Below are 17,293 nucleotides of genomic sequence, written 5' to 3'. Positions count from 1 at the left end.
TCAAGAGCTTAAAATTTCCACGATGTTGCCAGAATTTATCAACTTCCGTAATCAGTGAATTAATATTTCTTGTATCATATTCTAGAGATAAAGGAATAATGGATACATGTAGCATATAATGAATAACAATTATCACAATAAGAATAGAATATTGTCTAAATTAATTAAATAAGAAACAACAATTCTAATAATAAATTATTATACTCTATAAAAATAATAGACAGCTAGAGTAAATCTACTTGTGAATGAGGTTGCTTGTGATGATGGTTCAGATGTAATTGTTTGAAGTCCTGAAAACAAAGAGTGTCCGAAGCCAGTGAATTAAATGAATAGTGTATAGATAACATTATTAGGCCACTACCTGTTTGAGGACTCACTACAGTAAAATTGTTTAACCACTTTAAAATTCAAAAATACAAGTATAAATATTAATAATTAATTTTGAGATATGTTTTTTACATTAGTAGAAGGTATTGAAATAATTGGTATAATTTGGATATTAATGATAAATACAAAGAGGTTTTGATTGTGTTTTAGATTATCTGGCATTATCTACATAATTCTCGTATGAATGCAGTTATACATCTGTATACGTATAGATACCAAATTTCATAAATATTACATACCAAACAAAAAAAAGTGAAAATAGATAAATTGACTCAGCTCAGCATTGTTGAATAGAGCAGTAGAGCATTAAATGTTACATTCAATAATTCTAGAGAATGTTATACTTTCACTTTGAAAGAAGGCTTACATTGTTGACAATCCAGTAGTTGTGGTAGTTGCATACATTGATGTTGGTTACTTTTCAGATTCTCTTTCAGTAGTACCTCCTGCTGCTGCTGCTTGACCACTTGGTGTCATTTGATCCAATTCAGACTCTTGAGCTAACAATAAAAATAATTTCAAAGTATAATTTTCTAGAGATTGCTGAGAATGTTTTTCAATAAACAAAAGAAATTTTCTAAAATAAAAAGAAATCAATTATCAATTTAGAAAAGTTGAAAGTCAGTGCGTCACATAAGCAATATGAAAATATTAATCAGCGCGAGATGCATTCTGGTATTTATAGGGGGGCCGCTTTAATTATTAAAATCAACTTGTTCTTCACATTTTTAAATGACAAACAAAATTATCGCAATATAATAGGTCCATAATAGTACTGGTATTTATGTAGTTTGTGACCTTAAATTAGATCGGAAAAAAACATAGGTAAAGTGGCTTTATAATTATGCATTTTTCCTTTATTTACATTGCTCACTACAAATCACAACATTTACATCTTCTTGAACTTATTTACCTCCGCCAAGGAGGTATATGTAATCGGTCGCGTGTGTTTGTTAGCAGGATTACTCAAAAAGTAATTAAGATCTTTACCAAAATGAATGTACAGATAATAGATAATTTGATTTAATGTACAGGTTTTTTGATGCGAGTAGTTTAAAAAACCTATTTCTTTTCAAATTCCCTTGTTTTATTTTCGCGTTGCTGTTCTATTGTTAGTCAACGGAAGCTATTGTTAATTAAAAGGCTTGTTACATAACCATTACACCAAACTCGCATATGCTTGTAATGAAATTAGCCTAAATCACAAACACCATAAGACACACACAAATATATATATATTTTCCCAGAGAAATCTTATGTAGGAGAACTTTACAGTAGGCGGAGGTACAGTATGCACTCTCGGAGTTGCTTTCTAGTTAATTTTATATTACCTTCAACTGTTAATCTTACAGAACAACTGTATGCTTTCTGTATTCCTTCAACTTGCACTTCACATATGTATTCTCCTTCATCTTCAGAGACAACATTTTTGACCTCAAAACACACATTGTACTTTGAATCCAAATATTCACATTGATAGCGTGAGGTTGGATCAGGTGACTGCAATGATGTCAGCAGCTTCTTTGCTCCATCTTTATCTTGCTTATACCATTTGATATTGGATATTATAGCAGAATCATCACGCCATGTTAAAAATAACATTACTTTAACATAATTCACACCCTCATTGGTAATAACATCAGGAATATCCATTCTGATGAGACCTAAAAAAAAATCGTCAGGATAAAATTTCATTCAATAAAACATTTTCATCTGCCTTAATACAGTATTTGACATCACAATTTGTTAGTAAATAAATTACAGATTATAAATACTGTATGCATATATATTAAATAGCCTATGTAAATACGTGAACGTGATTGGTTGAAACTGCATCCCATGACTACTGCTGCGAGGATCGTACATCGTATATTTCCTCGAGTACGATGATATTGACCGAGTAATTTTCTTGTGATCATTGTGTCCCTATCATTAAACATATAAATTCAGTAAATTCTCAAGTACGATGATATTGACTGTGTAATTTTCGTGTGGCAACACTCGCGTTGGGCGATAAATAAACAAAAGTCATCTACTGAGACTCGAACTCGTCAAGTAGTCCACATCATCACAATACAATGTTTTACCTGCTGTACCACGTAACTTGCTTGAAGTAATTAATCAACTAAACTATTTAAACTATGCATACATAGCGTCCTCATTTGTTATTCACCCTCTACAGATGTGACGACAGACTGTTTGTGATTCGTCAATACTCACGGTAGTAACCTGGTACACGCGTCGCGCTGAATATCCGGTGGTCCGGCTCGAAGAAGAATTATTTATTCAGCCTACCTGATAATAATACTATTATTATTAATGGATTATTGATGGATAAGACGTAGACCTAAGTGAATATTTTATTGCCAAGGAATCATTAATTAGTACTTATCTGTATATTATTGTTCGCAAGGTAAGGTGAATGCAACGCCTAACTAGGCAGGCTTATTACATAAAGGAGGCCTAGCTACCCAACCCAGTAGATATTCTACTTGTTGGCTAAATAATGTAATAGATATTGCCTTTTATTTTACATTCACTCTGGAAAGATATTATGCTCAAGGATTATATTTCCCTCAACTAGCGCTTCGGGAAAAATACCATTCCCTCGGGATGTAGAATCTTATATTTTACTTCTAAGCAGGTAATATCTGTATAATATTACACAGAACAGACATTCCATATTATCATAAAGAATAAAATATGACAAAATGTGTACTTTGTGTTTTGTTTAAATAATTTTTTAGAAAAATAGTTTACATTCTGAATTTACCCGCTAGGACAACTACCTCTCTAGGACAACTACCCACTAGGACAATTAGCTCCTCCTAGGTCCTTGGACAAGAACCCCTTAAAACAACTACCTCTTAAAACAAATACTCCTCTAGGACAACTACCCCTTAGGACAACTACCTCCAGGACAACTACCACCTAGGACAACTACCCATTCCCTATATTGACAGTAGTAGTAACAATATCCATCCTCTTTTCACCGAAAATGACAAGACGTCCTTACAATGGCTTATGTATAGATATATTACCTGTAACTGTCAACTTTCCAGAACACTCATATTTTTGCTGTACTCCTTTAACTTGCACTTCACATACGTATTCTCCTGCATCTCTAGAATTAACGTTTGTGATTGTAAGATACTTCATGTATTTATTCGTAGACTCACAATGATACCGTGATCCTCGATGCCTTAGTGGAATATCTGGTTTATTTTCAACACATTTATACCACTGGATATTGGATATTTCAGCAGAATTATCAAGAAATCTTATTTCCAATGTAAATTGAACATCATTCCCTGCATTGGTGGTAACATTATCAATCTTCATTTCAATAGGAGCTATAAAAAAACAGAGACATTAAGAGCCATTGTCTGTAAAAATCAAAGATTTGGTGGCAGATGTAAAAAAATGGATTTCTCTCAAATTTTTACCATGAATAGACATTTCAATAACAAGCATATCTACAACATTCATTTTAATTTTTAGCATCCGTTGCCATGACAACGGTCAATTATCCAAATTTTGATGTTTTTGCCATTTTTCACAGATTATAGCAGTGTAAACAACATGTATTGGTTGATACCACTATTTTAAAAAGGGGTGTTTTTAAAAAATATTTTTTTTTATAAAAGTATACCTCATAAACGTACTTATAACTTCCAAAGTGGTGTTTTTAAATCAAAGAGGTTTTTTAATTTGATAGTCAATAGGTTTGTCAACAATAATCACGAAAAAAACACTGGGGTAAATTTCGTACATATGTTTTGTGTTGCCAGGAAAATACGAAAAATACAAAAAAATACAAACAAAATATCAACAAACAAAACACATGAAACACAATTTAAATATGGCTAATCAAATGTCATAATGCTACTCTAGAGTCATACGAATAGTTTAGATAAAATAGGAGAATGTGTTGCCAGGTTTATTTCAATTAATTGCCAGAAAAACAGTATTTTGCATTGAAATATTTAGTTGATGGAAAATATTGTTAAACTTTGAAATAATTGCGTCAATGGTTTTTATAAATTTTTTAATCTATTTTGTGTAAAGAGATACAGAAAGACCTCCCAAAAAATCTGACCTTGTAAATAGGTCATTTGAGGTCAAAAGAGGTCAGAATGCAAAACGGGACGCGTAATTTTTTTTTCCAGGACGAACGTGGGCAGAAATCATGAATAATTCATGAATAATTATGACATAATAAAGAACATTATAGAGGGCGCTTTATAAGCATGCAGAGAGATTAAATAATTAGTGTAAACAGCGTTTGCCAACCGAAATGTTTAGTCTAGTGGTAAAGGCTTTAACCTATTACACTGGAGCTCTGGGTTCGAGGTCCTTTATGAACATGTTTTTTTTTATAATTGAGAGAGATTATTTAGAGGGTTAGGTTTAGTATATTTAGGGAGTAGATCAGCTATCTTGCAATTTTTTATAATAGAAAATAATTAAGGTAATGAATTATTCATGATTTCTGCCCACGTTCGTCCTGGAAAAAAAAAACACGCAAACAGGACAGGTCCCCACTTTACTACAACTATTAATGTTTGATCAAAATTTACAAGATAGTTTATAAAAATTCTCAACAATTTTCATTTTTTACCTATAGTGTTACCTTAGCAACCATTTCTATGTGTAACTAAGGAAAGTAATTTTTTTTTAAACGTAAAAATGGCGTTTTTATAAATACAAATAATTGATTGCATTTGTAATTTTTCTCAATTTTACTTCTACTGCATTCTATTAATGACAAACTTGACCCTGTAAATTCATTCATTTTGAGGTCAAATGAGGTCAACATTTACCATAGTAACTGTTTCTATGCGTAAATTTCAAAAAAATAAGGGGTTTTTCATAAATACAAAACATGTTTTCTACATAGTTTTACATTTCTACTTTTTGCCAAATTTACTTTAAATACTGAATCCTAATAATCTCAGAAAGAAAGCCTTGACAAATCTGAATAAAGGTAAAACATTGACCTTTAGTGTTATCTTAAGCCTGTTTACGTAACTAAGGATATTTTTTTTTTAATTAAATATGGAGTTTTCATGAAAAAAAAAAATATTTTACATATTGAGGTCAAATGACATCAACATTTTACCTATAGTGTATTGTAGCAACTGTTTCTATACGTAACCAAGTACAATATTTTTAATATGGGGTTTCATGACGCCTTACGGGCGGTGACCCCTTACGGGAGGTTCTGCCGATAAAGGGCCAAAATCATGTATTATGGCTATATACGATATTCTTAATGAAACGAGCCTCTCAATTTTCCAGCTAATTGTAGGCCTATTATTATTTATGATCAGGTGGTTTAGTATTTTTTAGCATTTTCAGACACATTTTAAAAGCTTTTATCATATGAAAATCTGTGTAGTTTTCTCATCTCTTCACAGTAATGTTTTTAAAACCTCTTCAAAATAAAGCTAATATATAAAGAAATACAATAAACATGGACTTCTAATTCATAGGTCCATGCAATAAGTATCCCATTTTTCGATTGGCCGCTTACAAAAAATCTCATTTTTAGTATAAAAAGGTGCCCTCAGCTGCTTACGGTAAGCATCAAATGCACTAATTAGATAGGAAGAACAAACAGGCTTTTCAAAGTGCGTCCGTTAAGGGAGGTGGCCGCTTACGGGGGAAGTGCCCGCTGTAAATAAAATATGGGGTTTTCATGAATAAAAATAATCACAGAAGAAAGTGCTTACGAGTATGACCTTGTGAAACGGTAATTTGAAAATGCAAATAAGGCATGCCTGCTAATAATCTACAAATTTAAATTTGTATAAGATAAATATGCAAAATCTAAAGAATATTTCAATTTTAGTTACCATAGTAACTGTTGCTATGCATAACTAAGGGAAATTAAATAATTATCAGATAATTATTAATTAATAATTAATACTGAATCCAACCATCACAGTAAAAAAAATATAGAATTTACAACAAATATTTAATAAAAAAAAGTGTGATATTTACATGCTGACCTTAAAGATGTATTGTCCCTTGAAACACAAAAAATGAAAAAAAAAGATATTCTAAATTTCAATTGGCCATATCAAAGTAATATTAAAGTTATTCACTTTAAGTCGAAAATTCGAGCCAAAAACAACAAGTTTACATAATTAACAGGTAAATTAATTTGATTACATTTCGTCTGGGAAATCGTCACAAGCGAAAGTAAACAAAGATTTCAAACCATGAGTATGCATTATGCATGATGCTAATTAGGATTGTTTACAACTCGTCACGGTTGAGAAGGTGTTTTCACACAGATCGCGAGGAAGTTTTATGATTATGCATACAGAGTAGCCAAACAAGCGCGTTGCATTATGAGATATGTTTTGATTGAAAACTTTGACTGGAAGTCAAAGTTATTTTTTGAACAAAAAAACATCTGTATTTCGGTTAAATTATTTTTTTTTTCGACTGATTTTTGATGAAAGTTAATAACTATTATGATACTTCAAAATGACCCACTTTTTTTCGAAATTTAACAAAAAATTTGTTGGGAATTAGTCAAAGGGACAATACTGTACATCTTTAAATGAAATGAAATTTCACATCAGGGCTTCAATATTTGTTAAGTAGCAGGGTCATTCTTCAGTAAGTGTCTAAAATCGTGTCCCGATACTTTGGTGGGATAGAGACTGAAAATTCATCATTAAAAAATAAAAATTCTTGACTTAAATCATAATCAACATTATTGTAAATATAATTAATTACATAAAACAAAGATAATAACATTGATATTGTTAATTTTTATAAAAATTTTTCAGGCAACCCCCTAAAATCCTATGTCCCGATCGTACATCTTCAATTTTATGATCGCCGTATATATTTGATAACAGGACTTTTGTTATCGAAAATATTGTAAAAAGTTAGTTAATCATGATTTCATGCGATTATATTCTTCGAAATACATCTCTACATACATTAAATCTCAAACTTTAAAGTTTTTGTTTGGAAAAAGCTTGTCCCGCAGTTTTGTGTCATTTCCGTCACATAATTTAAATGTGCCGTCTACAGTTTAATGAACGGCGGGGAAAGAAATTGACTGTGCGTTGTAAACATGCGAAGATATTGAAATAAAACTAGCCGCACATCATTTTCAATAAAAGAGGAAAAAAGCTAATAAAACGAGGTTTTAGAAAAATTACAGTTGCGTACCTTTATTGAATGTCATATCCGAACAGTATAGAACTCATTAAATAATTATAATTTCTGTTTTTTTTTCAACTGGAAGTACAAGTTATTCATGGTATCTAGAAGTATGCAATCCGTCTCCGCTGTCAGACATGCCTACGATGTGATCCTAGGCTGTCCAATGCTAAATACATCATCTCCGTCACGGTCAGCTCCGTCACATTTCCCAATGTTTCGTTGTGACGGAGATGACGGCCCGTGACGGATATGACTTTTTGCTTTTGCCAGGGCCTTTTTTTGTTGTACATTTTGTTTTGTATATCTTTATTATGTTATTACATTGTATCTATGTGACTCTGGTCAATAAACATAATCAAATCATATTTTAAAGTCATCTCCGTCACATGATTTTTAAAGTTCGTCATATCCGTCACGGTTTCATCTCCGTCACATGGATATTTTATCCTTTTAAATCCTAAAATATTTAAGTAATGAACGCAATTATGTGGTATATTGAAATATAAACAATATTCTTCTACTATGTCAATGGATAGTAATATTAGTTCAACAGAATTTTGTAAAACATCAGTGACAGTCATACTATTTTCTGAAAATTATTATTTTTTGGAATAGTAAATGGTTTTGAACGTATAACATCATACTAATAAATGTTAAAACAATCATTTTTTGATGAATAGAGACAAAAATAATATATAGTATCAAAGAATTAATAATGGAATGGAAATAATTTTATAATTCCTAAACCGTTATTTTTTCTATCTTTGTATATTCCATAAAGGTGACGGAAATGACAGTAATATAGAACCATGTATTTATAAATACGAATAAAATACGAAATATATAATATATAATAAGATTGCGCCAAACATACGCTTGCCATGTAATACACATGTTCATTTATCTGAATAAACTTTTAAAATTTAAAAAATGCAAATTTTAAAATCGATTTTTTATAAACCTGAAATTAGACACTTACTGAAGAATGACCCAGCATTAACATACCTGAGTATATCATTGACTTTTGATTGGTTCTATTTTGGGGAGGAGAAAGTGGTGGATCCAGGACTTTGAAATAGTTAGAGTGTTGAAGGCGAGGGTCTAAAAACTTAACTTTATGTCCTATCTTTTGCATTGCAATTTTTAAATTGGGGTGGGTGGGGGCTTGGAGAAAGGGGGAAGGGGTGGGATGGAGGAGTTTGAATCCGTCTATTCATTGGGGCGATGGTAGCGGCAGTGTGGGTGGTGCTTGAATGCATGCATTTGATCGTGGATAGTGGATGATCGACCAAAGTGTTGCAGTTTATCTTTTTGTGGTTATTGTCGGGGGGGGGGGGGGGGGGGGGTAGTCGAAAGTGGTGGTGGATGGGCATGTGGGATCTGCTTAGGTTAGCAAATAAAAGAAGTAAACAAATGAAAGAGGAGCTTCAAAATAAGAGAGGAGTAATCTGTTGCAAAGATTAAAATTCACAACGATCTGATAATTTATTCAAATTTCCAGAGGATAACCTATAAAATGACATTAAAACTGGGAATTACAGAATCTATAATTAAAATTTTTTTTTTCTCACAACACAACTAGAACTATATAAAACATTGAGGATTTTTCTGACCAATGAATTTCAAATCAAATAATCAAAGAAAATAAAAAGTTTTTACTAATATACCATGTTTTTTTTCTTATAAAAATGCCTATGTTTCTCGCAACACTGCTTGTAGATTTTAGAATTACCCCAGTATTTTATTTTAGAAATCAATTATTAAACATTAGAACTACCTACCAAATTTGTAATAAATCAGCTAAAAAAATACACCACTTTGGGCATTATGGTGAAGTAAAGTTTAGTTGCATTGAACAATTTAAAAAAAGTGAAAAACACCCCTTTTTAAATAAATGGTATCTCCCAAAGTATGAAATCCAAAAAAATAAAAAAATATGAAACAGGTACACAATTAAATGAACAAAACAAAAATATCGTTCATCAAAGTAGTACCAATATCCATTTTAAAAAACCTTAAAAAAGGACAAAATTTGTCAAAAACACAAATTTGGCTGTTGCCATAGAAATATACGTGTGAAATAAAAAATACTTCATATTTGATTTCTCTCAACACATATATAGCCATGTGCAAAATTTGAAAGAAATCCACTTTTTTGAGTCTGCCACTCTTTTTGATATTTCTTTGATCCTTACAGACAATGGCTCTTAATATTCATCATCCTATATAGTAAGATTTCATGTTATTACCTCCGCCAAGGAGGTTATGTTTTCACCCCTGTATGTTTGTGTGTGTGTTTGTGTGTGTGTTTGTGTGTTTGTGTGTGTGTCTGTGAACAGCCTGGAGGCCACAGTTTTTATCCGATTCTAACCAAATTTGGACACAATGATCTATGCCCAAAAAGCTCGGACGAGTTCGAATTTGAGGGGGAAAGGTCATAGGTCAAGGTCACAACTAACAAAAAACTATTTTACTGTCTAGAGACCACAGTTTTGATCCGATTCTCACCAAACTTAGCCACAATGATCAATGACACATCATATAATTGTGGTTACATTTTGAAGGGTCAGGGTCAAAGATCAAGGTCCACCAAAAAAAAAATAAATAAAAAAATAATTAAAAAAAAAAAAACCATCAGTGGGGCTGGAACCAGCGACCTCAACTGTGAGAGGCTGGATACATAACCATTTCACCACACTGTCATCCACAACTTTGTAGTGTGCAGTTAACATATTTACACTTAGAACTAATAAAAAAAAATGTTAAAAAAAAATATTCAGGGGGCATTTTATGTAGAGGAATTTTACAGTAGGCGGAGGTTTGTACTCTCGGAGTACCCTCTAGTTTTATTTTAAAATCACCAATAAAATGTTCTCTTGAGTACTTTACTTAAATAATATTTTTATGAGATTTTTCATTAATTTTCTTTAAAAGATTGTCTACCATGCATTATAAAAATTGTTTAATCTAGTTTTAAGAAACTTGGATATATTAGACAAATCAATTAAAGCAAATGTGTTGCAACTGAATTGAAAAAGTTTCAAAGATACGTATAGATTTATTACCTTCAACTGTTAACTCTCCAGAACATGTATATGGTTTCTCTCTTCTTCTAACTTGCACTTTACATGTGTATATTCCTGAATCTTTACAATTCACCTTTTTAATGTTAAGATATCCTTTGTTTTTAGTAACATATCCAAATTTATAGCGTTTCTTATGTGACTGCATTTCCATAAGTGGGATATCTTTACCTTCAACTTGCTTATACCACTCTGTACTGGATATTTTAGCAGCATTATCAAACCATTCTAGGTCTAAAAACAATTGAGCAGCATTTCTTCCCTCATAAGTAGAAACACTGACAATCTTCATTTCGACAACATCTATAAAAACAAAACAAGATAGAAAAATTCAGAACATTTGTATTAAAACATCATTCTTTTTTTTAAACATAAAAAAAACTTGAAAGTTTATTTCTGGAGGCTGAAATGGACATGGTAAATTTTGACTTTGGTACTGTGCCTTTAATTTCATAATTCGGATCATTTTTTAGTAGTGTATTGAAGTAAAGCATTTCCCAGGCAATTTGGGAGTACAGTATCAGCACCTACCCATGAAATGACAAGCCCTTCTTCAATTGTTTTGTTTACCCCCTTTAATCCTGAATAAATAAAATGTTTCAAGGATGATTTAATGTATAGATATACAGTATTACCCGTAACTGTCAACATTCCAGAACACTCATATATATCCGGTTTTCCTTTAACTTCCACTTTACATATGTATTTTCCTGCATCTTTAGATTCAACATCACTGATCTTAAGGTACACTTTACTCGACTTATCCACAAATCCACATTGATAGCATGACATTGTATTATGTGATGGGAAAGATGTCAGCAATTTCTCTGCTCCATTTTGCTTATACCATGCAATATTGGATATTGCAGCAGAAATGTCCAGATTTGGTAGGTCTAGGAGTAACTTAAAATCCTTCTGACCCTCATAAGCAGTTTCATGTCTAAGAGGTCTAATGGAAAAAAAGTAAATATCAGGAAAAAAACAGTGCTGAAAGGGAAGGCAGGGGTGCATGTTATTATATGGGAAAATGTCAAGTCAAAGATAAATACACTTGTAATTTAATGTTTGGTACAAATTGGCACTAATTTAGATAGTACTTATATACTGTAGTACAAATATTTCAATAGTATACAGTTACAATAAATTTGTCATAGGTATGAGTAATGAGTAATGTTAATATATAGTATATCACAGTAAACAGTATACCAACAATGAAGAAAACCATTATAAATATGACAATAGGTAGCAGTGAAGGAACATTATAATATGCATGGAAAAAGACAGTAACCAACTTTAGGTTAGCAATAGTAAATTGGTATTATATAGATATTGCCTGCCAATATCCTAGTCTAAATTTTATAAATGTCTAAAATGGGCCAATAAAGGGTGTACACTATTTATCCACCAAAAAAAACCATTTTGGTTTTTTAAAATGGTCACCATAAAATACAGATTTTTGCTCATACAGTATCAGCTTCTACGTCATGTATGGATATGATTTTAGTGGAAAAGTATATGTTTTAAGGGTCAAGGAATCCAAATACAACATTTTTAAGTTTACTAAATGGTCACCTTTTGGTTTTTCAAGACCCCATATGACACAAATTAGTTGAGAAAAACTTTTCTAAATTTTTCCCAGAGAAAGTGGAAAATGGAGATACAGTACTATGCTTAAAGATGAATAAAAGATTTGACATCCCCAGAGGAAATGATATTTTTCTCGTGGGAATATATATTTTCCGAAGCAAAGCAAAGAGAAATACATATCCTCAAAAGAAAAATATCATTCCCAAGGGGATTTCAAATCTTATATTTCACTGATATAAAAGGTGATATCTGTTATATTATTTAGCCAAATATCAGTAGAATATTTTTAAATATGGTTGCCTAGTAAGGCGTCACGTCCACCTTACCTTGCGAAGAATAAAGGCAATTAATTACTAATTAATGATTCCTTGGCAATAAAAATGTCATTAATAATTCTACTTTACGCATAGTTGTTTTTTTTTTTTCAGTCAATTTTAGAAGAGAAAAGTGAAGTACACTTCCAAAGCTTGAAATAGACAATTTTAAATACCACAATTTACCTTTCAATCGAATCTGTTTCTAGATAGAATAATAACAAAGACAACACATAAACAATTGCTGTGCAAGGGCAAAAATTAATAGCATACTGCATGGGAACATTACTGAAAATAATAGCCTTTTTAAAGCAACCACATGTTCCTTTCCTTTTAAATTTCTAATCAAAAGTTAATGCCATTTATAATAAATTATAATGCATATACTATCTTTTTTCTCTGAGACCTTTATAGCCATATGTCTTTTATTATTCAGGGATATTAATGGCAAAGTTTACCTTCATTTTCTGGACGTACCATGAATGATGTTGCAACCTCAGGATCATCAATACGACTTGTCTTTGAAAGCATAATACAAAATTAGTTTTGCATAGAATAACTGTTATAGTTGATTGATAGTAAACCTTATATTACATAGCATATATACAAATTCAAAGGCAAATTATTGAAAAAATGACAATGCTGTGGGTATCAGTGGCTGGATCGCAATGGAGATACAAAAAAAAAAGCGAAAAGCTAAATGAAAACGATAAAGTAAAACAGCCAGAAAAGATAGCAGAGCTTACATAGCATCCAGTATCTCTTTTACCAAAATGTAAGGTATGTTATTCTTTTAATCATTATCTAAATTTCCCAAGGACACACAATATGTGGAGTGTTTAGACTGCTGTTCTAAAGTTAGTTAGTTTATTTCTTTGATTGCATTTCCAGAAAATACTTTAGTACTGATTTTCAAATTTTTCCAGGTACAAGGTTCAAAAAGTAAAGTAATTATTAATTATAAAACAAAATTGCTCACAACTACTTATCATAAACTACCAAATATACCCACACAGGGCAGGTTACAAATTTAGTTTAAAACCTTCTCAGTACAATTCCCATATGTTGATACCTCATAACCCCTGGACGCCAGTATCTCCCTATACTCACCCACCTCCACCCTCTACAATCACGCCCCTCACTACCCAGTACAAATCTCAATTCAAAAACTTTAGCTTCATAATGAGAGGGCGATACATAACTACTGTATGATAGTTTAAAGTTCCTTGCAACTGTGTAAATGGATAGGTGTCATATTGGCTAATGATTAAAATATCTAATTTTGATACGACTGAATTACCTCTGCCCCAGCCTTCTTTTTCCTCTCCCAGGCCATCCCAGGATAATTCAAATGTAGTAAATTTTCCAAGTATAATTCTAATCATGTTGTACTTCATCACCCCAATATGTAGGAGAATTTTACAGTAGGCGGAGGTATGCACTCTCGGAGTGGCTTTCTAGTTGTTTGTATTTTTAATCTGTGCAAAATAAAACGCTTGAATGGTCGCTATGTGAACTTTAAACTTGTACACTGTGCTGTGTAGCACGTTGTTCGCCATGACTCACAAGCTGTAACAATGAATACCAGGGCAGGGTAGGCCTGGTATTGTGTTACAAATAAAGTAACGTACGTAACCACGGAAACATTTGCTGTAGTCTTTTGTCTTATCTATATGAGGCTAGCTTGTCTGTTATTAACGATGTGCTAGGTAAAATGTTTTAGTACGAATTTTAGTTAGGCCTAGGCCTAAATATAAATATCGTAATGATTAATAAATAATAGTGGTGGTCGGCAGCCTGTAAATCCTGGTCGGAAATGTTGAGTGCTGGTCGGGGCCGGGGCTTGAACCGGCAACCTCTCGATTGCAAGTCTAATGCTCTAACCACTGCGCCACAGAGGTTGATAGCAGTACAACCCCACACTAAACTAAAACCCTTCCCAGGGATAATTAAAATATTTAACAATTTCCTACTACAAATCTGGTCAATTTGATAGCCTACTAGCCCAACAAAAAATCCCCATCTTCTCCTCAAACTAGACTTTAATAGAAATCACAAATATTCATAGCCAACCTCTAAAGCCACATGGGTAACTCCACCACTGCAATTAGTACCAATGCTGTAGGATTAATAAAATAGAAAACAATAATATAACTAAAAGAAGCTGTGCACCATACAAGGGTCTTCTTCGTTGACCACCACCACTAACAAGTGATTTAGGGTACAATACAAAATAATAATGTTTATCGTTTTGTTCATTAGGCCAATTGCCAAGGATAACCATAAGTACTGACATGACAGGATTTGACGAACCAAAGGCCTTTGGATTGGTAGCCTGCTATTTATCTATAAAATGAGAAATCAGGATGTGGGGCAGGCGATTCTGAGAGCATTGAATGTTTGTGCAAAATTACATTATGGATTGCAATAAAAGTGTTTGTACTGCAGTGATACTACAGTATTGTAAATCCTAATCAAAATACAGTAATTTAAAGTTATCAGACTAAACTCACCAGCTTCCAAATTTCTTTTTATCTTTTAATGAAAATGAAATGAATATGAAATGAAAAAAAAATGAATTATCTCTTATATAATATGAAATAAAAGTAATTTAATTAAGTTCATATGACTAGGAATTATAGCAAGAAGTGCAAACTTCTTTTAGGTCTGAACAAGCCGTTTTTATGCTAATATGAAAGAAAGATTGTAATCAGGAATAATGTTTACATTGTGCAACTGCTATGAGAAGTAAAAAATTAAGATATTACTTACAAACAAGAAGTAACAGAAACCAGAAAGGGATGAATACAACAATCACCACAAAAATAATCCAGACGGTGTTTGATGATCCTGAACTGCCTGCAACAGGTATAAGAAAAATTATTTATTTTTATTAAAAATTTATAAAAAAACATTTTAAAAAATATAGTATTTACCATAACATATAAACCTTGGTATGAGCAGGGAAGAGTTAACTCTCCTGGTATGAGTTAATCCAATTTACATACAGTAGGTGTTTTATTATTCTATCCATTCAAAAATTCAACTCTCTCCAAAACAGATACAAAACTGAAAGCATTGTAAATGTAACAATTAATATTACAATCAATAAAACAAAATTAATGTATCATAAAAAATATAAATCAATATCACAAAGAATAAAACTGATTTAAGATTTAGATTTTTGCAATACAACCATTACTATAATTAAAAACAACTGTACATTTGGTTGATTTTCTTATATCATCACCTTCACCACAAACAGGGGCAAGTCTTTGGTTTGCTAAACATTTGCATACTACATGCCTCAACTGTTTGTGGTCACTGATAGAGAGAACAATTAAGCAACAAACAAATAATTCAAAGAATTTTATGTGCAAAAAAAAATAAAAATTAATAAAGGTAACCAAGTTCCATTGCTAATTAAGCATAACAAAATTGCTATGTATTATACCTGCATCACAGTTCTTGATTCCTTTTGTTTTATTAAGATGTCCATTTTCTGCATAACATGTGAGATCTGATTGACATATCTCTGCAGTAATTTCAATAGTTGCTGTATTTTCTCCTTTCTTAACCACTTTTCCATCTTGTAATATCAATACTGATGATGGCTTGGGATAGCCCTCTGCTGTACATGTTGCAATACCATCTTCAGATGTAAAAGTAACAATGATATCTAAAAAGGGACAGCAGTTATTGTCAATCTCATCAAAATTGATCTACGGTACTGTACATCTACAATTCATTCAACAGAAATTTCAAATGACTGGTCAAAACACAAATTAACTTAACAAAAAAGTTAACATTTATTTTTAAATACCAATTAACTGGTTATTACTTCCTTATTTATAGCTTGAAAACAATTTAAGGACTGCAGTTTGTTTATTTCATTTTTTAATATAGAATTTGATTAAAATAAAACTGGTTATTTGTAGTTGTGATTTGATATAAAAACAGCACATGCTAATTACTCAATACTTCATTAAAAAAAGTCTATAAGAGTAGTTATAATAAAACATTTCAAAGATGTTTGTTTTCATACAATATATATCCAACTGTTTTCCAACACTTGTCTCAGCATCCTCTCCTTTAAACTGATCACTTTCTGCTTTACATGTATATCTCCCACCATCTTCTTTAGTAGCTGATTTAATCTTAAGAACTGACTCTGTACTGTTATTTACAATCTCATATCTAGAAGGGTTGTCTGTGTTGACTATCTGGCCACCTTTATACCAAGTAATGTCAGGCGTAGGATCACCATCAGGTTTACTACAGATAAAGGTCACTGATTGACCTTCGTAGACAGTGTTTGCTGTTGCTTTAAGAAGTGGTTGGTTCAAGTCTACGAAAAATAATTTTCTTTATTTACTATAAGCCATCGTAATAGATTACTTGTGGAATTTTGTCCTGTATCCAAAAATATTTTCTTTCATCTTTGTTTTTTCAAAAAATATATATGAAGCAGGATGGGAAAAATTGAAATTGAATTGGCCCTGGGTCTAGACCTACTAATATAACATACTGTACAACAAATCATATTTTGAAAATATGTCAACAGAATAAATGAAAATATGCCTATTGTCAAGAGTTTCAATTGTTGGTTGCTCTTACACCCTGAATGAAAGTTTAAAGTTTACCAAAATCGCACACAGAAATATTTAGAATGCTGACAACAACCATTATCTCCTCTGGCCTTTAAAGACTAAATTTCACAGAAAAATAAAA

The 17,293-nt window shown here is 31.7% G+C and overlaps 1 protein-coding gene across 1 annotated transcript; it reads right to left on the bottom strand.

Moving 5' to 3' along the window:
• Nucleotides 1–735: 735 nt before the first annotated feature.
• LOC140057201 (titin-like) lies at nucleotides 736–16,697 on the bottom strand. The gene is made up of 12 exons (XM_072102755.1): nucleotides 16,622–16,697; nucleotides 16,017–16,241; nucleotides 15,335–15,421; nucleotides 15,076–15,097; nucleotides 14,636–14,681; nucleotides 13,021–13,081; nucleotides 12,749–12,767; nucleotides 11,297–11,610; nucleotides 10,644–10,964; nucleotides 3,429–3,740; nucleotides 1,719–2,051; nucleotides 736–887 (listed from the first exon to the last, which is right to left on the bottom strand). Exons 1-12 carry the CDS (start codon nucleotides 16,695–16,697, stop codon nucleotides 802–804), a joined length of 1,902 nt encoding a protein of 633 aa, XP_071958856.1. The 3' UTR covers nucleotides 736–801.
• Between the last annotated feature and the right edge of the window lie 596 nt (nucleotides 16,698–17,293).

The sequence above is a fragment of the Antedon mediterranea genome, chromosome 8 (assembly GCF_964355755.1).
Source record: "Antedon mediterranea chromosome 8, ecAntMedi1.1, whole genome shotgun sequence".
Lineage (NCBI taxonomy): Eukaryota > Metazoa > Echinodermata > Crinoidea > Comatulida > Antedonidae > Antedon > Antedon mediterranea.
The sequence above is the reverse complement of the archived record's forward strand: the minus strand, read 5'-3'. Positions and strand labels throughout refer to the sequence as shown.